Source organism: Salvelinus alpinus, chromosome 15 (genome assembly GCF_045679555.1).
Source record: "Salvelinus alpinus chromosome 15, SLU_Salpinus.1, whole genome shotgun sequence".
NCBI classification, from domain to species: Eukaryota; Metazoa; Chordata; class Actinopteri; order Salmoniformes; family Salmonidae; genus Salvelinus; species Salvelinus alpinus.
Window position 1 is genome coordinate 46335746 of NC_092100.1, and position 25736 is coordinate 46361481.

Below are 25736 nucleotides of genomic sequence, written 5' to 3' on the forward strand. Positions count from 1 at the left end.
TTGAATACCTCCTGACCTCTGCTGATGCTGGTGCCCTCAACATCCTGGTTCTCCTTGACCTGAGTGTCGCTTTTGACACAGTGAGCCATCAGATCCTCCTCACCAGGCTTGAGGGTGTGTTAAGGGCACCACACTCTCCTTGCCATAATTGTACCTCACAAACCGAACTGACTACATCTCCCTCAAAGGCCACACCTCAGACTCAACTGCAGTTATACAGGGTGTCCTCCAGCGCTCTGTAATGGGTCCCTTACTCTTTAACATCTACTCCTTGGTCAGATCCGCCGTTACTTCGACATCTACTGGTATGCCGATGACACCCAGATCTAACTCGGCACCAAATCCCTCCTCAAAACACCTATGACCCACATTGAATCCTGCCTCTCTGCAATAAAAACATGGATGCAACAAAGCTTCCTCAAGCTCAACAGTGATAAAACGGAACTCCTCATAGGCACCAAATCCACCCTCACCAAACAAAATGTGTAAAAAGTCAAGGGGTCTGAATATTTTCCAAAGGCACTGTATGTATGTATGTATTTATATATTTTTTATTTTATTTTATTATTATTATTTTTAATTATTATTATATTTGAATTTTTTTACCCTTTTACTCCCAAATTTCGTTGTATCCAATTGGTGGTTACAGTCTTGTCTCATCGCTGCAACTCCCGTACGGACTTGGGAGAGGCGAAGGTCGAGATCCGTGCATCCTCCGAAACACAACCCAACCAAGCTGCACTGCTTCTTGACGCAGTGCCCACTCAACCTGGAAGCCAGCCGCACCAATGTGCCGGAGGAAAGACAGTGCACTTGGCGTGCACTGCGCCCGGCCCGCCACAGGAGTCACTAGTGCACGATGGGACAAGGACATTGCCGGCCAAACCCTCCCCTAACTCGGACAACGCTGGGCCAATTGTGCGCCACCCCATGGGTCTCCTGTCGTGGCCGGCTGCAACAGAGCCTGGACTCGAACCCAGAATCTCTAGTGGCACAGCTACTGTAGTGGCACAGTGCTTTAGACCACAGTGCCACTCGGGAGGCCCATGTATATTCCTCTGTCCAGTGTCTGTGTTCTTTTGCCCATCTTAATCTTTTATTTTTATTGGCCAGTCTGATATGGCTTTTTCTTTGCAACTCTGCCTAGAAGGCCAGCATCCCGGAGTCACCTCTTCACTGTTGACGTTGAGACTGGTGTTTTGCAGGTACTATTTAATGAAGCTGCCAGTTGAGGACTAGATACTCTAATGTACTTATCCTCTTGCTCAGTTGTGCACTGGGGACTCCCACTGCTCTTTCTATTCTGGTTAGAGCCAGTTTGAGATTTACTTATCAACAAGGACGCACACTGGCCTTTGTTAACACAATGAAAGCACAAGGATGGCTGGAACTTTCTCTCTCTTTACTTCTCTCGAGCTGATCTTCTCTGAGCTGGAAATCGCCCAGCATGCTCTGCTCCACTTCACCGGTGTTCGGGCTACAGCTCTGATATGATGAACGAACATTACTGATATGATTAACTACAAATACTTCACAGCCTTTTGTACACCAAGGGAGTCTCAAATTAGACTTAATTTGATTTTGGCCTAATTTATTTTACCTTGAATATTGCAGCCCATTTGTGTAGGCTATTAGCCAGACAAAACCCGCTGAGTTCAACAATAAATATTGGCTGAATTTATCTTCAAGCCAATTACCTTTTCCTCATTGTTTTGCTATTTGATGTGTAGTCAAATTTGTATAAAAAGTTTGTAGGTAACACCCAAATCACTGCTAAAGACGGTATAGCTATAGATAGTACACTCCATAATAAAACAATTCCTAGTAGTTTGAGGGTAGACTGACTGTATTATTTGGCATTAATAGACTAGTTTTACGCACAACAACTTTCTATCCAAGCTGGGAGAGCCGGGAGGACAAGCCGGGAGGACGTCAACAGCCATTACTGTCAGGTTCTACAAGTCCACTTTGAGTTGGACGCAGCAATCCAGCCTGTCCAGTGTGCACCCCGCAATGTACCAGTGTCCATGAAAGCAGCTACGAAGGCTCAGCTTGACAAATATGAAGCAGATGGCCACATGATATCCGTCACCGAGCCTACAGACTGGATAAGTAATATGGTTATCGTCAACAAACCAGACAAGCTACGGATATGCATTGATCCTAAACACCTCAACCGGGCTCTGCGACGTTCACATTACATTATGCCCACGTTGGAGGATGTTCTTTACAAGCTCCCAAAGGCCAGATTCTTCACGCTCGTGGATGCCAGAGATGCCTTCCTGCAGTGCAAGCTCGACGAGCCCAGCAGCTACATGACCACCTTTTGGACACCCTGGAGCAGGAAGAGGTGGTTGAAGCTTCCGTTTGGTGTCTCCGTGGCTCCAGAGGTGTATCAGCGGAAACAGCATGAGCTGTTGGTGGGACTCAGTGGCGTGGAACCCATAGCAGATGACATCCTCGTAGTGGGCTGTGGGGACAGTGATGAGGAGGCAGAATGTGACCATGACGCCAAGCTGCTGGCCCTGATGGTCAGATGCAGACAGGTCAAGCTAAGGCTAAGCATAAAAAATCTTCAGTTTAAAGTGCCAGAGGTCCGCTTTCATGGGAACATCTTGTCCTCCACCGGATTGAAGGCGGATCCTGAAAAAGTGAAGGCTGTCTTGGAAATGCCCCACCCATCTGACGTGAAGGGAGTGCAGCGCTTCGTCGGATTCGTCACATACCTGGCCAAATTCCTACCGCGGCTCTCTGAAGTGTGTGAGCCACTAAGGAGGCTCATGGACAAGGACACCATCTGGCATTGGCTCCCAAAACATGACGCAGCGGTGAGGGAAATAAAACAACTGGTCACCCAGACACCTGTACTGCGATACTACAATGTGTCAAAACCTGTCACGATTCAGAGTGACTCAAGCCTATGTCAGTAAATGCACAATCTGCAATGAATATGCCATTGAGCAACAGAGAGAGAGACGATGATGTCCCACGAGCTACCGATGCGCCCCTGGCAGATAGTAAGTCTAGATCTCTTCCAGCACAGTGGCAAAGACTTTCTGCTGGTAGTCGATCATTACTCAGACTTTTGGGAGATTGACCTCCTCCCCGACCTCTCAGCAGAGACAACGATCAAACGCTGCAAGGCTCAGTTTGCCCGCTATGGCCAGCCAGATAGGGTAATTTCAGACAATGGACCCCAATTCTCCGGAGTTGAGTTCCGAAAATTTGCTGCAGGATGGGAATTCGAGCATGTCACTTCATCACCACGACACCCAAAAGCTAATGGGAAGGCAGAGTCCGCAGTAAGAATCGCAAAGAACCTCTGCAAAAAGGCTCTGCGAGAGGGCAAAGATGCCTGGAAAGCAATCCTGCAGTGGCGCAATACCCCAACAGAAGGCATGGATTGCAGCTCGGCCCAGCGCCTCATGGCACGGCGCTTAAAAGCAGCTCTGCCAGTAGCCAGCACTCTCCTGGAGCCATGTGTGGTGACAGACGTGCTGGTGAAGCTACGTCACAGAAGACAGGTCTCCAAGTTCATCTACGACAAATCAGCAAAAGACTTACCTGAGCTCACGGTGGGTGAAACGGTGCGAATGAAGCCACTACCAGGGGACCGGGCGGGCCTCTGGAGACTCGGATCCTGTGTACAGAAAGTGGCACCACGCTCCTACTTGGTCGAAGTGAATGGATCACTGTACCGTCGCAACAGGGTTGACCTTCGGATTGCTGAGCCAGCACCTACTCAGAACCCTGATGGTCAAAGGGGTCGCATGACAAAAGACGGAACCCCAGCAAGTCACATGGGGCCTGAGGCACTGGGCGAAGAGCCAGGGGACCACAGGTCGGCCACTCCCTCGCCCATCAATACTCTCCTTAGACAGTCAGGTGACACGCCTGTGCGGGAACCCGCAGTCCTCGCAGACAAGCCCCCTGTCTTTTCACACTGCGGACGTCTGTCCCAGCCACCAAAAAGACTTAATCTGTAGGTTTCCCATCAGGGATTGTTGACAGACAGAGATAAAAGTGAAGAGAGTATCAACATGTGTTGTTGTTACCTGAGAAAAAAATAAAAATAAGAAAAAAAATACTAAACTGTTCATGTTGGAAATTATTACTAGGTTTGTTTTGTTAGTGAATTGACACCTCCTGTCCTATTTTATTAAAGGGAAAATGTTATGGGTGTAAGATGGCACAGTGATGCCATCTGTTGGTAAATGTTCATTACTGCAACTCATGTGTTTTACCGGTGTGCTTGAGATACCCGGATGTATTGTGATGTACGGAACAAGACTGGTTACTCGCATCAATGCCTCTGTCTCGTCATTTAACATTCTAACAGACGGCTCCTGTCATACAGTTTTAGGTAGCCTATACAGGACAGCTGTATATTTAAAAAATATATATATTTTTTTTAGCTGATTAGTATTCTGTTATATCAAAAATGTATTTGACAATCTGCAATGTTTGAATTTCCAACTTGTTTTACTGGCGGGTGGACAGGAGGTTAGGTACTGGCCTGTTATGTTAGATTATGGGCTGGTTTCCCAGACAATGAGTAAGCCTAGTCCTGAACTAAAAAGCATTTTCAGTGGAGAATCGCAGGGTTATTCCACCAATAGAGTGCCTTTTATGTGTGCAATTGTTGAAAAAACACTCAATTGAACAGTTGGATCAAATAATGCACATCTACTGTACAAACTAAGCCATATTAAAATGTTCATCAGTAGTGTGTTTTCATTCAATTAAATGAGTTGTCCTCAATGAATGGCATTTCAAACCACTTGTTTCTATGTGATTGGTGATTACTTTACTTGTCCCTAAGGTTTAAGGTCAACCTTATAACATGAACTGAACTCTTATTTTAATATGGTAAAACTGTTCATGTTTAAATATTTGTTAAAAAGTAACATTGTTAAGCTTGCATTAAATTTCCCTTCCCAATCTTCCATTCCCCTTGCTACAAGGGGAGTTTGGCTGATTTAAGATGAAATTGTCAACCCTGTTACAGTCAACCTTGTCACTTTTATAGTTATTTTTATTTAACCTCTTGAGATGGTAAAACATGTGCTCTTTATAGATGTACTCTTCATGTGCTCTAGGTGAAATAAATACACCACCCAAAAGTCACTCTATATGTAGAATGACCCCTCTATTGAAAGTGCCTTTTAGTCCATGACTAGGCTTTGATTTGGGGCTCCTAAGAAAATCAGAAGCACAGGAAGTTGGTGGTGCCGTAAAAATGGCTGGAGCGGAATATGTGAAATGGTATCATATACATCAAACGCATGGTTTCCATGTGTTGGTGACATTCCATTAACTCCATTTCGGCCATTACTATGAGCCGTTCTCCCCTCAGCAGCCTCCTGTGATCAGAAGGGCATTTCCATTAATTAATAATTAAATAGATAGGCTATATTCCACAAATTCAAATCTAGACCTCGCTTGAAGCCATTTCCACTGCTTTTTTCATTCTTCCCCTCTAATCAAGGACTGATTTAGATCTGGGACACCAGGTGGGTGCAATTAATGATCAGGTAGAACCGAAAACCAGCAGGCTCCAGACCTCATAGGGTAAGATTTGACTACCCCTGGGCTATAGTACAGCCATGTCAGGATGGGAAACAGCTTTTGTCTAATTGATGTCAAAAGTAGTTTATTTTTTAGCTAGTCCTAACCCTTTCCTAACCTTTTAGCTCATTATCCAAACATGCTTGGTTAGTTCTCCTAACCTGCTCTTTAAATCAATGTCAATTGAAAGCCACACCCCCACACTTGATTGCTGAATAATTTATAAGCCAGGCCCATTAACAATGTTCTGTCTGTGCAAGGTGAGTGTCCTGTTGTGGTATGCTTTAGACTGAAGTGCGTAGTACTACCAGGTTGACATGAAAATGTTTTGTTTGCACTCGTAGTTTACATGCTGACTGTTTCAGTTTTTGGTCAAGTGTCCCATTTTGAATGCACATTCCATTTGTAGCTGCTGAACAATGGTAAGCTGAAGTGTTTCATAACAAAATAAATATATAATGGCCTTTTCAAATGGTACCTCTTGAGCTTTTCTCTGGAGTTATGTTTGCACTAGTATTTATGTAATCTCCTAAAAAATGTTATGAGCCCTACTTTCCCTGTAATTGAACCTCAATAGTTGGGCTACAACACGCAGTATAGCAAATTTGAAAATAGTAACTGATATGGATATGACATCCAATTATTTATTGTTGACAGAGGGAGTCCATTCTGTACACCGGCCAAGCAGGTATCCAGATGGGCAATGCATGTTGGGAGTTGTATTGCCTGGAGCATGGTTTCCATCCAGATGGAAGAATACATGAGTCCAGAACTGCATCCCTGGCTGACTCTTCATTTGGTACCTTCTTCAGTGAGACTGGAGGTGGGAAACATGTTCCCAGGGCTGTCTTCATAGATTTGGAGCCTACAGTTGTGGGTATGGAAGATGTATTTCAATAGCATGATCCACAACATCAAATGTCATGGTGTTCATCGGCATGTAATATCTGGAATTTTGTGCTGTGTAGTTTTATTTTGTGCCTTTCTGCATGTGTCAATATAATTTATTCTAGATGAGATAAGGAACGGACACGGTTGTATCCCCCTGAACAACTCATCAGTGGCAAGGAGGATGCTGCCAATAACTATCCATGTGGCGATTACACTTTTGGAAAGGAGATTGTGGGGTCTGTACTGGACATAATGTGTAAAATGGTGAGTGGCTCTGAATGTCTAATTGCAAGTCCCTGTATGGTGATATTTGGATAAATGGTTTAATGTGTGAATTTTCTCAGGCAGACCAATGCACTGGACTACAAGGCTTCCTAATCTTCCATAGTTTTGGGGGTGGGACTGGCTCAGGCTTTGCTTCGCTGTTGATGGAGCGTCTGTCTGTAGGTTACGGCAAGAAGTCCAAACTGGAGTTCTCTGTCTACCCTGTGCCCCAGGTGTCTACAGCAGTTGTGGAGCCCTACAACTCCATGCTGACCACACACACCACTCTAGAGCACTCAGATTTCTCTTTCATGGTGGATAATGAGGCCATCTTTGACATATGCAAGTGTAATCTTTGTGTGGAGAGTCCATCTTATACCCATCTGAATTGCCTCATTGCCCAGATTGTCTCCTCAATCACTGCCTTCCTGTGCTTTGATGGTGCACTCAATGTGGACCTGACAGTTTCAGATCAACCTGGTACCTTACCCCCGTATCCACTTCCCCCTGGTCACTTAGGCCCTTTCTGCTGAGATGGGAGCATATCATGAGCAACTCTCTGTTCCTGAGATCACAAATGCCTGCTTTGAGCCGGCTAACCAGATGGTAAAGTGTGATCCCAGGCTTGGAAAGTACATGGCTTGCTGTACCGTGGTGTCCAAAGATGTCAACGCATCCATCGCCCACATCAAGACCTGCAAATCCATTCAATTTGTGGATTGGTGTCCCACAGGATTCAAGGTGGGGATCAACTACCAGCCGCCTAATGTTGTGCCTGGGGGTGATCTGGCCAAGGTGCAGAGAGCTGTGTGCATGCTGAGTAACACCACAGCTATTGCAGAGGCTTTGAGTCGTCTGGACCACAAGTTTGACCTGATGTATGCCAAGCGGGCCTTTGTGCACTGGTATGTGGGTGAAGGCATGGAGGAAGGGGAGTTCTCTGAGGACATGGCTGCTCTGGAGAATGATTATGAGGCGGTGGGGGTAGACTCTGGTGATGGTTGTGAGGAGGAAGATGAATACTAAATTTGCCTCCAATTCATTTTTATACTTGTTCAGCCCCTTGTCTAATTATAATAACTCCAAGCATTTGAATTCATGCTTTTTTTTAATACATTGGATTTATTTATTGATACATGTATGATGGTTTGGAACTTGGCAGGTGTGGCTGTGTATAATTACAATAAGGTGTCTCAACTTTGGATGGTGTCTCAACTTTGGGGGTGGTAGGCTAATTTGCATACTCAAAGAAGATTAGCAATTGACATGACAACAATAATTGTTGGTACATCTGCAAGTAACATTTTGTGTGCATTCAGACTACACCTGACTGTATTTAAGCCAAATGGTGTATCTAAACTGTAAATGGGGAGGATCAACTTCATATCTGACTAGTGTAAATCAAGCATTGTTGTCAATGGGAACACAACCTGCACATGTGTAACCGATGTGAAATGGCTAGCTAGTTAGCGGTGGTGCGCGCTAATAGCCTTTCAAACGGTGACGTCACTCGCTTTGAGACCTTGAAGTAGTGGTTCCCCTTGCTCTGTAAGGGCTGAGGCTTTTGTGGAGCGATGGGTAACGATGCTTTGTGGGTGACTGTTGATGTGTGCGGAGGGTCCCTGGTTCGCGCCCGAGGGGACGGACTAAACTGTTACACATGGAGTAGGCGTTACATTGTCCAATATTTGACTGATTAACATTATTTGAGATGTGGCATCTGAAATGTCAGTATATAACTGATACATTTCCCAGTTCTTTGTAGAGATGCATAATTTTTCTCAAAGACCAATAAAATGTATGGCTAATAGGCCTATGGTGGAAAATTGTGCCACCAGACTGAGAATATGCGTTTCGCAGCTCTTGATGGTGTAGCGAAATGCTTGTCATGACACAATGTAGTAAACTGTCAACCAGAATATGGGTTTTCAAAAGGGTTGAATCAAGGATCGCAATAGTCAACCCAGATTCTGGGTTACACCAGCCTTCTATGTAAAGTCTTGGTCCTAATTTTCATGAGCTGAAAAAAGATCCCAGAAATATTCCATATGCACAAAAATACATCTCCAATTGTGCACATGTAACAGTATAACTTTAAACCGTCCCCTCGCCCAGACACGGGCGCGAACCAGGGACCCTCTGCACACATCAACAACAGTCACTCACGAAGCGTCATTACCCATCGCTCCACAAAAGCCGCAGCCCTTGCAGAGCAAGGGGAAACCCTACTTCAAGTCTCAGAGCAAGTGACGTAACCGATTGAAACGCTATTAGCGCGTACCCGCTAACTAGCTAGCCATTTCACATCCGTTACACACACATTTGTTTACATCCCGGTTAGTGAGCATTTCTCCTTTGTCAAGATAATCCATCTGACAGGTGTGGCATATCAAGTAGCGGATTAAACAGCATGATCATTACACAGGTGCACCTTGTGCTGGGGACAAACGGCCACTCTACAATGTGCCGTTTTGTCACACAAAACAATGCCACAGATGTCTCAAGTTTTGTGGGTGCGTGCAATTAACATGCTGACTGCAGGAATGTCCAACAGCTGTTGCCAGAGAATTGATTGTTCATTTCTCTACCATAAGCTGCCTCCAATGTAATTTTAGCATATTTGGCAGAACATCCAACCGGCCTCACAACCGTAGACCACATGTAACCACGGCAGCCCAGGGGCCAGATTCACAAAACTTTATTTATGAAAAAACGCAAGAAGTTTAAGGAAAAAAATAGGAAGTTCATAAGATAGTTCGTAAATGCAATTTCTCAAAATGTTCATAGGAATTCGTAGTTTTCTTAGGAACGTCGTCAAAATCTTATGTGGCATTGACATTAGTGACGTGCTTGAAACCAATAAAAAAAAGCCTATGTGACAGGGATGATCGGCTTTGGTTATTTCATTATTTTTCACACATTATAGCCATCAGACTAGCTATATCAAAAATGGATAACCAAGAAAAGAGATTGAAGTGATGTGGAGGAAATAGCAGCCAGGAAAAGGTTGCTGTTGGGGAGACTTGATAACTGCGGGGTCACTGAAGAGACCAAAAAGAAAGGATGGGCGAGAGTGGCCGAGTCTATCTCTGCTGTCGGGGGTATGGCAAGGGACAGTGACACCGTAAAAAATAAGTGGTCCGACATCAAGTAGGCTGCTAAGAAGGGTGCTGAGAGACCATTCATGTGGACCAAATGGAGGAGAAGGTGTCGTCCATCATAGATGGTGGTAGATGGACTGCGCGACCGGTAAGTTAGTTAGCTACGTTAGCTAGCTAACGTGTAAAGACATTAAAGCCAAAATAGCTAATGACATTAACATTAGCTAAGTTAGCCAAGATCTTTACAAATTGACGAGATAGCGCTAGCTATTTAACACTTTTAGAATTTTGTAATATATTGCTAATTACTAGCTTGCTAGATAATGCGTGTTTTAATTTGTATTCTTGCTGTATTTAAATATCCGGTAGCCAACTGCGTCTGTGGCGCAAGAAAAGTATCCATTCACAAGAGTTTAGCTATCCTAAAGTTAAGTACATTTCCAAGAAGAAATCCTGAAGCATTATCTTCAAGAATCCCATTTCTTCTTAACTTTTTTCTTCGGAAGAAACTTAGGAAAAACATTTCCAATAAATTTATTGAGGAATAGCAACTTTGGAAAAAATGGCAGTTACGAATAAATGTATAATTAAGAAGGTTTTGTGAATCCAGCCCCAGGACCTCCACATCCAGCTTCTTTACCTGCGGGATCGTCTAAGAAAGGGTGCTGAGGAGTATTTTTTGTTTCTAATAAAGCCCTTTTGTGTGGAAGAAACGCATTCTGATTGGCTGGGCCTGGGTCCCCAGTGGGTGGGGGCGGGCCCACCCATGGCTGCTCCCCTGTCCACCCATGGCTGCTCCCCTGTCCAGTCATGTGAAATCCATAGATTAGGGCCTAATGAATTTATTTAAATTGACTGATTTCCTTCTATGAAGTGTAACTCATTAAAATGTTGCGTTTGTATTGTTGTTCAGTATAAATGCAGATATTGTGACTTTTCTGGCTGGGGGTGGAAACAAAGCTTGTAGTTTACTGGCTAATGCCTGGCTACTGTTACTCTCAAAAGAAAAGTTGCTGATGGCAGCTGGGTAGCCGCGGTGTCAAGAGTCAGAGATAACAGACACACAAACAGCAAGGTACGTTGTAAATTGGCTAACATAACGCTAGCTATATTATTTAGCTAAAACAATTATATCGATTTATGTAAACTCCAACTATTTTGTGTTATCACACAATTTAAATGGAAAGGCATTCTGCGCTACATTAAGTCATCTCCAACTAACAAATTAGCGTTAGTTAGCTAACTAGTGTTCTAATTATCTAGTAGCTAGCTAACGTTAGCTAGCCATGCAGCTTCAGTCAAGATGAGTGACTTAACTAGCTAAAAGTTGGTTGTTGTTTTTCGCTCTTGCGCGCCTAAAGAAAAGTGTTTCACATAGCAAGTGGAGTTTAAAATCGAAGTGAATGAGAGAGCATATTTTGCTAAAACATGTTGCTAATTTAGTTAAGTCTATGCTAGTGGTTGCTATCCTAACTACACAGCTAGTTGCCAAACGTCAACTCAGTTGGACTGGGTAGCCTGTTGCCACGTCGTCACTCAGTAATCCATAACGTAGATAACTCGAACAATTTTAAATTGAACATATTTTGTATGTTTATCATGGGCACAGCTATTTTAACTAGCTAGCTGACGTTAGTACTATAAGTTTGATATTTAGCTAATATAACTAAATTAACTCTAGCTCCACACCTTCAACTTCAAGAACCATATCAATTGATTTTCCACAAATTGGGTCGACTGACTCTAGATTAATGACCGCATGGCTATCTAACGTTATATGCCTACTGGGTGGACATATAAACTGTTTTCGGTTGTCGCTTAGTGAATACAATTGACAATCAAACCCTTTTATTGTGAAATGAATGTACTTTAGCCAGCACGTAAGTATGTGTTGGTCCATTTCTAATTTCCATTCTAGTACTTTGCCTAAGGATAGTCTAATAAAAGCTTTTACACAATGATGTATCTGTGAGTGTGCAATGCGGGGACATGGAGAGCAAAGTTTGCTTATAGACTAAGGTAGACTAGCATAGTTTACTGTAGTGTTAGCCAGAAGATTCAACCCACTTGCTTACAGCTAAGCAAGCACTAGGGTAGGACAGCCTTCCTGTGTAGATTAAAGGTGTGTTTGTAAATCAAATTTTATGGGTCACATACACACATTTACCAGATGTTATTGCGAGTGTAGTGAAATGCTTCTCAAATTTAAACTGGAGTGCCAGAGGCGTTCTTAATTCAGAGCGTTGTCAGACTGTTTGTAAATTCTGGCCTATCTGAGTGCTCTGACCTCTCATCAATCAAGCACCCAAGCTAACGTTGGCTAACTTGCTAGCTACTGCCTGACCCAAATTAGAGAATATCTCACTCTGACCATTTTACTCGCCTTCGCGGAGCTGGTTAGGCTGTTTTCTTGTTATCCAGAGTGTTGGTGACTAACTGTGCTGTTTGCATCAATTTAATTACGATTTTTTTTGCCAACGTTTACTGACACCGACCATATTCAACGGGTGTTGAGGGTTCGTAAATTCGTCAGTTATTCTGCCTTCTTGTACATTCAGACGAGAGTGCTCTGAAATCGGAGTAGCCGGGGTGAATTTACGAAAGCACCCCAAGACAATGCGGAGCCGGCACGAGATATGGCTCGGAAAGCGTACCTCCACGGATGAGAAATGCATTGTACTCTGAATTGGCCCATTATCCAAAATGTTATACAGAGAAGATTGCTAATTTCTGGGAAAAAACTATTTAGTCCTCATGCTAGGTAGCAGAAGCTGCAGCAGCAATTTTGGAATGGCATTCTCAGCCAATCAGCTCCTTTGTTGTTCTGTGCGACATGTCATTCCATAATGGCTGCTGTGGCTACTGCTAGCTAGCATGAAGATGAAAAGGGCAGTTTACTTAACTAGCTGTTCAGTATTCTCGGTGTAAAAGTTGGGATAATGGGACAGTTCTGAGTACACCCCATTTCCCATCACTGGATTGAGGTACGTTCTCCAAGCCACGTCTCACACCTGCTCCGCATTGTTTTATTAATCTACACAGGAAGGCTGTCCGACCATAGTGCAGCTGTAGGCAAGCTGGTCAGATCTGCTGGCTACTGTAGTGTGAAGTTTAGTTTGATGCCATTTTTACTGCCACATAGGCCTATAATAGGCTACATGCACATAGCTGGGCTGTTGAGCAGCACATGCATTTCAACATTGTAATTAGGCTTATGAGAATGTTCAAAGGCCCTCAGCAAGCATATAATGGTCATGTTGACTGTTCAAGACTTTTCTACTAAGAATAAAGGCTGACATGTCTTTGCATTAGTATTATATCAAAATCACACCTTTTTGTGTGTGTATAGTAGTGCCCCTTGGAGACAGTATACCCCAAAAAGTGGACTTCTAAATATTGGCGAAATAGAGGATGCACCAATATCCATCACATCCACAACCGTTATGGATATCATACCGCTAAACGTGAGAGGATACTGACAATGGAAAGAGAAACCTATTATAAACAATATAAAACCTTGATGAAAGTTATCATTACAGAGCAAGTTGATCCGATGTAGCCTAAGGTGCATGTTTTACAAAAACTTTTCCTATGGATGTTACATTGCCGCGGCAAGTCATAACTGATGCAGTTATGACTTGCCGCTCTGGTCTTGAAAGGTTTTTGTTGAGCCTACTTTGCAGGTGGTGCAGTCCGTCAGATAAAAGCAAAAAAACAGCAATGCTTGAGTGAAATCAATTTAATCAGTTCTTAATCAGAAATTCAGTTCTTTAATTTTTTTATCTTGTTGAGTTGAACATAGCTGAGACAGCCAGGGGGAAAACAGATGATTAGGCTGTCTCAATCAGGCCCAGTATTCCTTCACTGAGTGTTCTACCTCTGCTTATCCTGCGCTTCAACAGTAAACAGGGACTGCATTGTTTGGTGGTGTTAGAAGCAGGCAGCACACCCATGAAGTCAGACTGAGGAATGGTTAGGCCTATGAGCAATCATTCTCCATCTTGTTTTTCAAGAACTAGCCATTCTAACTGCCAGAGGGAAAATGTTTCTCTACAGTCCTTCAGAGACTGGTGCCTCATTTGGGAATACTGAAGAGATAATATTGAGGAATTGGTTGACTACCTGTTTTCTCTCCTGCCTAGAGGGAAGATGAGTCAACGTGAGCAGCAGGATGAAGTCCCAGCATACCTCAAAGATGAGCCTTCAGCAGGTCAGTTCAGTCTCCTTAGTGGCCACTCACATGCTGATGAACATTGAATGGACATTGATTTAAAAAAATGTACACTGACACTCAGTAATGTAAAGGGGATACCTAGTCAGTTGCACAACTGAAAGCATTCAACCAAAATGTGTCTTCTGCATTTACCCCAACCCCTCTGAATCAGAGAGGTGTGGGGGGTTGCCTTAATTGACGTCCACATCATCGGCGTCGGATTTTAATTTCCGCACAAATTACAAGTCGTAAGGATCTCTGTCTGAAGTGTTTGTATTTGTGTACCACTAGGTGGCATTACCGTTCCATCTTCTACACTGTTAGTGGTTCTACAGTTTCTGTCTAGCCCACCACACACGGATTATTTTGTCATTCAAAGCAATGAGGGCTATTGAGGGCCGTCATTACTATTTTTAGTTTTACCTTTCTACTGGGGCTACTACTGTATAATTTGGTCATAATGGCCAATTCTAAGCAGAAGTCATGGTTTGACACAAACTTTCATGTAGTAGCCTATTCATCATTCTGTGCAGTATGGAACGGAGAACATTTACCATAAGCTGGGGAAGTTACTTTGTGTTCCTCTGCTTAACTTCTCTCAACACTAAAACCCTATTGTCTCTCATCAGACAGCAACAAGGATCACCCCGCGCCCCAGCCAGGCATGTTCTCCAGAGTGACCGACGGCCTCTTCAGTGTCACTAAAGGTGCCGTGGGAGCCACTGTGGGTGGGGTGGCCTGGATAGGAGGGAAGAGCTTCGACCTGACCAAGACCGCTGTCACCTCGGTGGCCGCTGTACCCGGCATCGGGGTGGGGCTGGTGAAAGGAGGGGTGTGTGCTGTAGCAGGAGGCGTGTCCGCAGTAGGCTCAGCGGTAGCCAGTAAAGTTCCTATTGGAGGGGGCAAGAAAAATGACAAGTCTGATTGAGGAGGGGCGGAAGACAGTGCCATTTTGGGTATCGTGCATGTCGTGTCTGATCCGCCTACAGTCTGGAGGGCTACGGAGGAATCCAACAATGTCGTGTGTATTCACTTTTCATGGAGGGCTCGACACTGATTCACGAGTGTCTATGGACCACTCCCATATTATGTGGCCTGGCCACTGAGGGCGAGATTAAATACGGGGTTTTCTGTTTAGCAGTGCAGGGGCCACCCCACCCATCTTTGTCTGTAATATAAACCAGTGCCTCAAACTGTTGAAATATGAAATGACTGACTGAATGTTGTATTTACTGTAGATCGAAGCCAACCAAGAAAACATTAGGCCTATTTTATTGCGTAATATTTGTTCCATCTCTCGGCCACTGTTGAAGAAACATGCCGTGAAGATTTTTACCATGTTTAGGCGCTGTTCATGTTCATTGCTGTGTTTGTTGAAAACTTGAACGTCACCTGGCAGTCAGACAATCCGTGATCAATGACTAGCCCGGCACCTCTGACAGAAAATAAAGAGGAGCTCATGGGGGGGGGGGGGTTTGGTACTGGGCCTGCACAGGGGGGTTTACCACCGTGATCCCCGGGCTGTGGCGGGGTTCAGATTGAAGAAGCCAGCACCGGGCTGTTCCAACAACCGAGGCAGCGCCTCGTAGCAAAAGGCGTCGGTAATGGCGGGGAGTTGATGGCTCCACTCCATCTCTTTGATTGATTCTGTTTCTGAGATTACTGACTCTGCCTCTGGGGCCCAGCAGCCCAGCTTTGGTGCCCTCTCCCACAACAACACTCATCACTCTCCCTCTGCTCCCTGAGAATTACCGTGGCACTCTGGGATTTTAATGCTGCCTGCCAGGGCTATGGGGGACTAAACACTCTGCTCAGGAAGTCAATGTTCCTGGCTAGATGTTTATGCTTGTGGAAATTGTTTTCATTTTTCCCTTCTGTTAAGTATATGATTTGAATCTCAAACTCCCCGTTCCAGATGTGATGGGGATTTTTTTTTCATTCCGGGGGTATTTCTTTTTTCATCCACCAGGGAAATTCTCTAAAGGGGACATTTTCCATTAAAATGTTTCTTCTGAGAGTTCTCTCTGGTGCGAGTAATGTACTCATGTTTTTCAATGACAGAGTAGTTTTAGGATGCGTTTACCCTTTAATGGTATGGAATTAATGTTTTCACTGATGCTGCGCTGAATCACAGAGCTCTGTCACTGCCCCTTCTCTCGCTTTCTTTTGTTCTTTCACTTTACAACAAGGTGCCTTATTCCAACACGATAGCCTGAACTACTTGTAGTCCACATACACTGCGTGTACAATACATTAAGGACACCTGGTCAGTCTGATCCCTTATTGATGTCACCTGTAAAATCCACTTCAATCAATGTAGAGGAAGGGGAGGAGACGGGTTAAAGAAGTATTTTTTTTAAAGTCTTGAGACAATTGAGACTTGGATAGTATATGTGTGCCACTCAGAGGGTGAATGGGCAAGACAAGATTTAAGTGCCTTTGAACAGGATATGGTAGTAGGTGCAAGGTGTACCGGTTTGTCAAGAAATGCAAAGGACATCCAGCCAACTTGACACACCTGTGGGAAGCATTAGAGTCAACATGGGCCTGCATCCCTGTAGAACACTTTCGACACCTTGTAGTGTCAATGCCCCTATGAGGATGTTTTTGGGGCAAAGGGGGGGTGTGCAACTCAATATTAGGAAGGTGTCCTTAATGTTTTGTCTACACAGTGTATTGTACTACTGGCAAAAAAAAAACTAGGCTATTTTAGCGTTATACATTTTTGAATACATTCAAGGCGTTGCCTTATGTTATAGGTATTAGAAATACAATGTATTCATATTTTTCATATAGTGCTCTATCAAAGGATTTCACTATTAATCAGTGGATTCTTTAAAAGTGGAGTGCACTGTGCCACAAAACATTGGTGTGTAGGCTACACCTTTAACATGGATATTTATTTTGTTCAGGATTTGTCTCCTTCAAAAATCGCCTTTCCAGTTTTCACTGCAATATTTCATGAACCTTTCATTCATTCCACGCGTTGACTGCTGGATACAGGAGTTAAGGCTGAGGGATTTAAGGCTGATCCTTCTACAATTTAAGGGATTTCTTATTGGGTGTCCTGTCAATGTGCTGAAGGTGGAATTGAACTCGTATTTCAATATCGTTTTTATAATAAATAAATCAGCCTTTTTCATCAGATCTATCGTTTTGCTTGTTTGTCATTAAAAGTTTGACGACGTGAATAAGAACTAGGCTACTCAATTGTGGTTCCTATTTGTTTGGCTAGTCAGCACTGCAGAGATGACTTTCAGTAGCCTCCTCTAGCGCCTTACCCCTCCATTCACTAATCTAAAAGGTGTGTGTTTAGCCAATACAGCAGTGGGCCCACCTAGCCTGCAAATAAGATCATGCCTAAATTGGTAGTAGTGCCACCTTTCCCTGATAACAGCTATCCAATCCTTTCAAGCAGGCTACAAATTACAGGGGGGCTGGGTGCTCAACTTCCTTGAATGAGGCATTAGCTCTCCTACATGCAATAAAAGTAACATTTTGGCTGAGGCCTCCTACATAATGCTAATTGAACCATTCTTTGTTTAAAATCAAATCAAATCAAATTTATTAGTCACATACACATGGTTAGCAGATGTTAATGCGAGTGTAGCGAAATGCTTGTGCTTCTAGTTCCGACAATGCAGTAATAACAACAAGTAATCTAACCTAACAATTCCGCAACTACTACCTTATACACGCAAGTGTAAAGGGATAAAGAATATGTACATAAAGATATATGAATGAGTGATGGTACAGACGGCATAGGCAAGGTGCAGTAGATGGTATAGAGTACGGTATATACCTATGAGATGAGTACTGTAGGGTATGTAAACATAAAGTGGCATAGTTTAAAGTGGCTAGTGGTCCATGTATTACATAAGATGGCAAGATGCAGTAGATGATATAGAGTACAGTATATACATATACATAAGAGATGTGTAATGTAGGGTATGTAAACATTATATTAGGTGGCATTGTTTAAAGTGGCTGGTGGTACATTTTTACATAATTTCCATCAATTCCCATTTTTAAGGTGGCTGGAGCTGAGTCAGTTTGTTGGCAGCGGCCGCTAAATGTTAGTGGTGGCTGTTTAACAGTCTGATGGCCTTGAGATAGAAGCTGTTTTTCAGTCTCTCGGTCCCTGCTTGGATGCACCTGTACTGACCTCGCCTTCTGGATGATAGCGGGGTGAACAGGTAGTGGCTTGGGTGGTTGTTGTCCTTGATGATCTTTATGGCCTTCCTGTGACATCGGGTGGTGTAGGTGTCCTGGAGGGCAGGTAGTTTGCCCCGGGTGATGCGTTCTGCCGACCTCACTACCCTCTGGAGAGCCTTACGGTTGTGTGCGGAGCAGTTGCCGTACCAGGCGGTGATACAGCCCGACAGGATGCTCTCGATTGTGCATCTGTAGAAGTTTGTGAGTGCTTTTGGTGACAAGCCGAATTTCTTCAGCCTCCTGAGGTTGAAGAGGCGCTGCTGCGCCTTCTTCACAACGCTGTCTGTGTGGGTGGACCAATTCAGTTTGTCCGTGATGTGTACACCGAGGAACTTAAAACTTTCCACCTTCTCCACTACTGACCCGTTGATGTGGATAGGGGGGAGCTCCCTCTGCTGTTTCCTGAAGTCCACAATCATCTCCTTTGTTTTGTTGACGTTGAGTGTGAGGTTATTTTCCTGACACCACACTCCGAGGGCCCTCACCTCCTCCCTGTAGGCCGTCTCGTCGTTGTTGGTAATCAAGCCTACCACTGTAGTGTCGTCCGCAAACTTGATGATTGAGTTGGAGGCGTGCATGGCCACGCAGTCGTGGGTGAACAGGGAGTACAGGAGAGGGCTCAGAACGCACCCTTGTGGGGCCCCAGTGTTGAGGATCAGCGGGGTGGAGATGTTGTTACCTACCCTCACCACCTGGGGGCGGCCCGTCAGGAAGTCCAGGACCCAGTTGCACAGGGCGGGGTCGAGGCCCAGGGTCTCGAGCTTGATGACGAGTTTGGAGGGTACTATGGTGTTAAATGCTGAGCTGTAGTCGATGAACAGCATTCTCACATAGGTATTCCTCTTGTCCAGATGGGTTAGGGCAGTGTGCAGTGTGGTTGCGATTGCGTCGTCTGTGGACCTATTGGGTCGGTAAGCAAATTGGAGTGGGTCTAGGGTGTCCGGTAGGGTGGAGGTGATATGGTCCTTGACTAGTCTCTCAAAGCACTTCATGATGACGGAAGTGAGTGCTACGGGGCGGTAGTCGTTTAGCTCAGTTACCTTAGCTTTCTTGGGAACAGGAACAATGGTGGCCCTCTTGAAGCATGTGGGAACAGCAGACTGGGCTAAGGATTGATTGAATATGTCCGTAAACACACCAGCCAGCTGGTCTGCGCATGCTCTGAGGACGTGGCTGGGAATGCCGTCTGGGCCTGCAGCCTTGCGAGGGTTAACACGTTTAAATGTTTTACTCACCTCGGCTGCAGTGAAGGAGAGCCCGCAGGTTTTGGTAGTGGGCCGTGTCAGTGGCACTGTATTATCCTCAAAGCGGGCAAAAAAGGTATTTAGCCTGTCTGGGAGCAAGACATCCTGATCCGCGACGGGGCTGCTTTTCTTTTTGTAATCCGTGATAGACTGTAGACCCTGCCACATACCCCTTGTGTCTGAGCTGTTGAATTGCGATTCAATTTTGTCTCTGTACTGGGACTTAGCCTGTTTGATAGCCTTGCGGAGAGAATAGCTACACTGTGTGTATTCGGTCATGTTTCCGGTCACCTTGCCCTGGTTAAAAGCAGTGGTTCGCGCTTTCAGTTTCACGCGAATGCTGCCGTTAATCCACGGTTTCTGGTTTGGGAATGTTTTAATCGTTGCTCTGGGTACGACATCGTCAATGCACTTCCTAATGAACTCGCTCACCGAATCTGCATATTCATCATTGTTGTTGTTGGACGCCGTGCGGAACATATTCCAATCCGCGTGATCAAAGCAGTCTTGAAGCGTGGATTCAGATTGGTCGGACCAGCGTTGAACAGACCTGAGCGCGGGAGCTTGTAGTTTTAATTTCTGTTTGTAGGCTGGAATCAACAAAATGGAGTCGTGGTCAGCTTTTCCGAAAGGAGGGCGGGGGAGGGCCTTATATGCGTCGCGGAAGTTAGTATAACAATGGTCCAGAGTTCTGCCAGCCCTGGTCGGACAATCGATGTGCTGATAGAATTTAGGGAGTTTTGTTTTTAGATTAGCCTTGTTAAAATCCCCAGCTACGATGAATGCAGCCTCAGGGTGTGTGGTTTCCAGTTTACAGAGAGTCAGATAGAGTTCGTTCAGGGCCATCGATGTGTCTGCTTGGGGGGGAATATATACGGCTGTGATTATGACCGAAGTGAATTCCCTTGGTAGATAATGCGGTCTACATTTGATTGTGAGGAGTTCTAGATCAGGTGAACAGAATGACTTTAGTTCCTGAGTGTTGTTATGATGGTCACACCACGTCTCGTTAATCATGAGGCATACCCCCCCGCCCCTCTTCTTACCAGAAAGATGTATGTTTCTGTCTGCGCGATGCGTGAAGAAACCAGCTGGCTGCACCGACTCCGTTAGCGTCTTTTCAGTTAGCCATGTTTCCGTGAAGCAGAGCACGTTGCAATCCCTGATGTCTCTCTCGAATGTTACCCGTGCTCGGATTTCATCGACCTTATTCTCAAGAGACTGGACATTGGCGAGTAGTATGCTAGGGAGTGGAGCGCGATGTGCTCGTCTCCGAAGCCTGACCAGGAGACCGCTACGTTTGCCCCTTTTTCGGCGTCGTGTAGCTTCGCCGGCTGGGATCAGGTCCATTGTATTGGGTGGAAGGCAAGACACTGGATCCGTTTCGGGAAAGTCATATTCCTGGTAGGAAGGGTGGTTAGTTGACGTTAATCGTATATTCAGTAGTTCCTCCCGGCTGTATGTAATGAAACTTAAGATCACCCGGGGTACCAATGTAAGAAATAACACATAGAAAAACAAAATACTGCATATTTTCCAAGGAACGCGAAGCGAGGCAGCCATCCTGTTCGGCGCCGGAAGTCCAATGTTTTATAGTGGTAAATATGAAAATAATGGTTTAAACAGTTTATTACTATGTGGCTGCATAAAGTCTCGCTGTCCACGAATGGTACTGTAGAATTCTATAGCAGCACTGTCCACTCAGTAGTGCTGAATTTCGGCCTCAGCTGAGCTTTTAAACGCATAGATTTTCCTTTTTGTTGGCCTTGCATCTTGATAAAAAATGGCCTAATATTCCAATGTATTAGATTTATCCTTTGACGAAAGCAAACGATGATAAATCAATCAGCTGTTTAGAGTGCTCATTGTTTTTCAGGTGTATTGGTGTTCTCCGTGCCGTCCGCGGCCACAAATTTATTTATATAGCCCTTACATCAGCTGATATCTCAAAGTGCTGTACAGAAACCCAGCCTAAAACCCCAAACAGCAAGCAATGCAGGTGTAGAAGCACGGTGGCTAGGAAAAACTCCCTAGAAAGGCCCGAACCTAGGAAGAAACCTAGAGAGGAACCAGGCTATGAGGGGTGGCCAGTCCTCTTCTGGCTGTGCCGGGTGGAGATTATAACAGAACATGGCCAAGATGTTCAAACGTTCATAAATGACCAGCATGGTCAAATAATAATAATCACAGTAGTTGTCGTAGGTGCAGCAAGTCAGCACCTCAGGAGTAAATGTCAGTTGGCTTTTCATAGCCGATCATTAAGAGTATCTCTACCGCTCCTGCTGTCTCTAGAGAGTTGAAAACAGCAGGTCTGGGACAGGTAGCACGTCTGGTGAAGAGGTCAGGGTTCCATAGCCACAGGCAGAACAGTTGAAACTGGAGCAGCAGCACTGCCAGGTGAACTGGGGAAAGGTAGTCCTGGGGCATGGTCCTAGGGCTCAGGTCCTCCGAGAGAGAGAGAATTAGAGAGAGCATACTTAAATTCACACAGGACACCGGATAAGACAGGAGAAGTACTCCAGATATAACAAACTGACCCTAGCCCCCCGACACATAAACTACTGCAGCATAAATACTGGAGGCTGAGACAGGAGGGGTCAGGAGACACTGTGGCCCCATCCGATGATACCCCTGGACAGGGCCAAACAGGACGGATATAACCCCACCCACTTTGCCAAAGTACAGCCCCCACACCACTAGAGGGATATCTTCAACCACCAACTTACCATCCTGAGACAAGGCCGAGTATAGCCCACAAAGATCTCCGCCACGGCACAACCCAAGGGCGGGCGCCAACCCAGACAGGAAGATCACGTCAGTGACTCAACCCACTCAAGTGACGCACCCCTCCTAGGGACGGCATGAAAGAGCACCAGTAAGCCAGTGACTCAGCCCCTGTAATAGGGTTAGAGGCAGAGAATCCCAGTGGAGAGAGGGGAACGGGCCAGGCAGAGACAGCAAGGGCAGTTCGATGCTCCAGAGACTTTCCGTTCACCTTCACACTCCTGGGCCAGACTACACTCAATCATATGACCCACTGAAGAGATGAGTCTTCAGTAAAGACTTAAAGGTTGAGACAGAGTCTGCGTCTCTCACATGGGTAGGCAGACCATTCCATAAAAATTGAGCTCTATAGGAGAAAGCCCTGCCTCCAGCTGTTTGCTTAGAAATTCTAGGGACAATTAGGAGGCCTGCGTCTTGTGACCGTAGCGTACGTGTAGGTATGTACGACAGGACCAAATCGGAAAGATAGGTAGGAGCAAGCCCATGTAATGCTTTGTAGGTTAGCAGTAAAACCTTGAAATCAGCACTTCCCTTAACAGGAAGCCAGTGTAGGGAGGCTAGCACTGGAGTAATATGATCACATTTTTGGGTTCTAGTCAGGATTCTAGCAGCCGTATTTAGCACTAACTGAAGTTTATAGCCGGAAAGTAGAGCATTGCAGTAGTCTAACCTAGAAGTAACAAAAGCATGGATTCATTTTTCTGCATAATTTTTGGACAGAAACTTTCTGATTTTTGCAATGTTACGTAGATGGGAAAAAGCTGTACTTGAAACAGTCTTGATATGTTCGTCAAAAGAGAGATCAGGGTCTAGAGTAACGCTGAGGTCCTTCACAGTTTTATTTGAGACGACTTTACAATCATCAAGATTAATTGTCAGATTCAACAGAAGATCTATTTGTTTCTTGGGACCTAGAACAAGCATCTCTGTTTTGTCTGAGTTTAAAAGTAGAATGTTTGCAGCCATCCACTTCCTTATGTCTGAAACACAGACTTCCAGCGAGGGCAATTTTGGGGCTTCACCATGTTTCATTGAAATGTACAGCTGTGTGTCATCCGCATAGCAGTGAAAGTTAACATTATGTTTTCGAATGACATCCCCAAGAGGTAAAATATGTAGTGAAAACAATAGTGGTCCAAAAACGGAACCTTGAGGAACATCGAAATGTACAGTTGATTTGTCAGAGGACAAACCATTCACAGAGAAAAACTGATAAGATCTAAACCTGTAGACCAATTTGGGTTTCCAATCTCTCCAAAAGAATGTGGTGATCGATTGTATCAAAAGCAGCACTAAGGTCTAGGAGCACGAGGACAGATGCAGAGCCTCGGTCTGACGCCATTAAAAGGTAATTTACCACCTTCACAAGTGCAGTCTCAGTGCTATGATGGGGTCTAAAACCAGACTGAAGCATTTCGTATACATTGTTTGTCTTCAGGAAGGCAGTGAGTTAAATTTGTAAAAAAAAATTGAGAGGAATGGAAGATTCGATATAGGCCGATTTTAGTTTTTTATATTTTCTGGGTCAACGTTTGGCTTTTTCAAGAGAGGCTTTGTTACTGCCACTTTTAGTGAGTTTGGTACACATCCGGTGGATAGAGAACCGTTTATTATGTTCAACATAGGAGGGCCAGGCACAGGAAGCAGCTCTTTCAGTAGTTTAGTTGGAATAGGGTCCAGTATGCAGCTTGAAGGTTTAGAGGCCATGATTATTTTCATCGTGTCAAGAGATATAGTACTAAAACACTTAAGTGTCTCTCTTGATCCTAGGTCCTGGCAGAGTTGTGCAGACTCAGGACAGCTGAGCTTTGGAGGAATACGCAGATTTAAAGAGGAGTCTGTAATTTGCTTTCTAATGATCATGATCTTTTCCTCAAAGAAGTTCATGAATTTATTACTGCTGAAGTGAAAGCCATCCTCACTTGGGGAATGCTGCTTTTTAGTTAGCTTTGCGACAGTATCAAAAATAAATTTCGGATTGTTCTTATTTTCCTCAATTAAGTTGGAAAAATAGGATGATCGAGCAGCAGTGAGGGCTCTTCCATACTGCGCGGTACTGTTTTTCCAAGCTAGTCGGAAGACTTCCAGTTTGGTGCCGCGCCATTTCCGTTCCACTTTTCTGGAAGCTTGCTTCAGAGCTCGGGTATTTTCTGTATACCAGGGAGCTAGTTTCTTATGACAAATGTTTTTAGGGGTGCAACTGCATCTAGGGTATTGCGCAAGGTTAAATTGAGTTCCTCAGTTAGGTGGTTAACTGATTTTTGTCCTCTGACGTCCTTGGGTAGGCAGAGGGAGTCTGGAAGGGCATCAACGAATCTTTGTGTTGTCTGAGAATTTATAGCACGACTTTTGATGCTCCTTGGTTGGGGTCTGAGCAGATTATTTGTTGTGATTGCAAACGTAATAAAATGGTGGTCCGATAGTCCAGGATTATGAGGAAAAACATTAAGATCTACAACATTTATTCCATGGGACAAAACTAGGTCCAGAGTATGACTGTGACAGTGAGTATGTCCAGAGACATATTGGACAAAACCCACTGAGTCGATGATGGCTCCGAAAGCCTTTTGGAGTGGGTCTGTGGACTTTTCCATGTGAATATTAAATTCACCAAAAATTTGAATATTATCTGCTATGACTACAAGGTCTGATAGGAATTCAGGGAACTCGGTGAGGAACGCTGTATATGGCCCAGAAGGCCTGTAAACAGTAGCCATAAAAAGTGATTGAGTAGGCTGCATAGATTTCATGACTAGAAGCTCAAAAGATGAAAACGTCTTTTTTTTTTTTTTTGTAAATTGAAATTTGCTATCGTAAATGTTAGCAACACCTCCGCCTTTGCGGGGTGCATGGGGATATGGTCGCTAGTGTAACCAGGAGGTGAGGCCTCATTTAACACAGTAAATTCATCAGGCTTAAGCCATGTTTCAGTCAGATATATCACATCAAGATTATGATCAGTGATTAGTTCATTGACTATAACTGCCTTTGAAGTGAGGGATCTAACATTAAGTAGCCCTATTTTGAGATGTGAGGTATCACGATCTCTTTCAATAATGGCAGGAATGGAGGAGGTCTTTATCCTAGTGAGATTGCTAAGGCGAACACCGCCATGTTTAGTTTTGCCCAACCTAGGTCGAGGCACAGACACGGTCTCAATGGGGATAGCTGAGCTGACTACACTGACTGTGCTAGTGGCAGACCCCACTAAGCTGGCAGGCTGGCTAACAGCCTGCTGCCTGGCCTGCACCCTATTTCATTGTGGAGCTAGAGGAGTTAGAGCCCTGTCTATGTTGGTAGATAAGATGAGAGCACCCCTCCAGCTAGGATGGAGTCCGTCACTCCTCAGCAGGCCAGGCTTGGTCCTGTTTGTGGGTGAGTCCCAGAAAGAGGGCCAATTATCTACAAACTCTATCTTTTGAGAGGGGCAGGAAACAGTTCTCAACCAGCGATTGA

The 25736-nt window shown here is 44.6% G+C and overlaps 1 protein-coding gene and 1 pseudogene across 2 annotated transcripts; both read left to right on the forward strand.

Moving 5' to 3' along the window:
* The first annotated feature begins 5832 nt into the window (after positions 1 to 5832).
* Positions 5833 to 8569, forward strand: LOC139540177 (tubulin alpha-1C chain-like; annotated as a pseudogene).
* Positions 8570 to 9669: 1100 nt separating this feature from the next.
* Positions 9670 to 17184, forward strand: tmem263 (transmembrane protein 263). 2 transcript variants are annotated; one of them, XM_071343780.1, is made up of 3 exons: positions 9670 to 9972; positions 13967 to 14034; positions 14667 to 17184. In XM_071343780.1, the coding sequence occupies exons 1-3, from the start codon at positions 9947 to 9949 to the stop codon at positions 14963 to 14965; spliced, it is 393 nt and encodes a 130-aa protein (XP_071199881.1). In that variant the 5' UTR covers positions 9670 to 9946; the 3' UTR covers positions 14966 to 17184. The 2 variants fall into 2 exon arrangements, with proteins under 2 accessions (XP_071199881.1, XP_071199882.1); XM_071343781.1 differs by lacking the exon at positions 9670 to 9972 and adding an exon at positions 10615 to 10899.
* The last annotated feature ends 8552 nt before the right edge of the window (positions 17185 to 25736 follow it).

What these genes read in the sequence shown, in the direction of transcription:
- tmem263 (XM_071343780.1), top strand. Translation starts at nt 9,947, where the DNA reads ATGGTGGTAGATGGACTGCGCGACCG. An exon ending in GTAGATGGACTGCGCGACCG is followed by an intron (nt 9,973 to 13,966) that starts GTAAGTTAGTTA and finishes TCTCCTGCCTAG; the next exon opens with AGGGAAGATGAGTCAACGTG. An exon ending in CAAAGATGAGCCTTCAGCAG is followed by an intron (nt 14,035 to 14,666) that starts GTCAGTTCAGTC and finishes GTCTCTCATCAG; the next exon opens with ACAGCAACAAGGATCACCCC.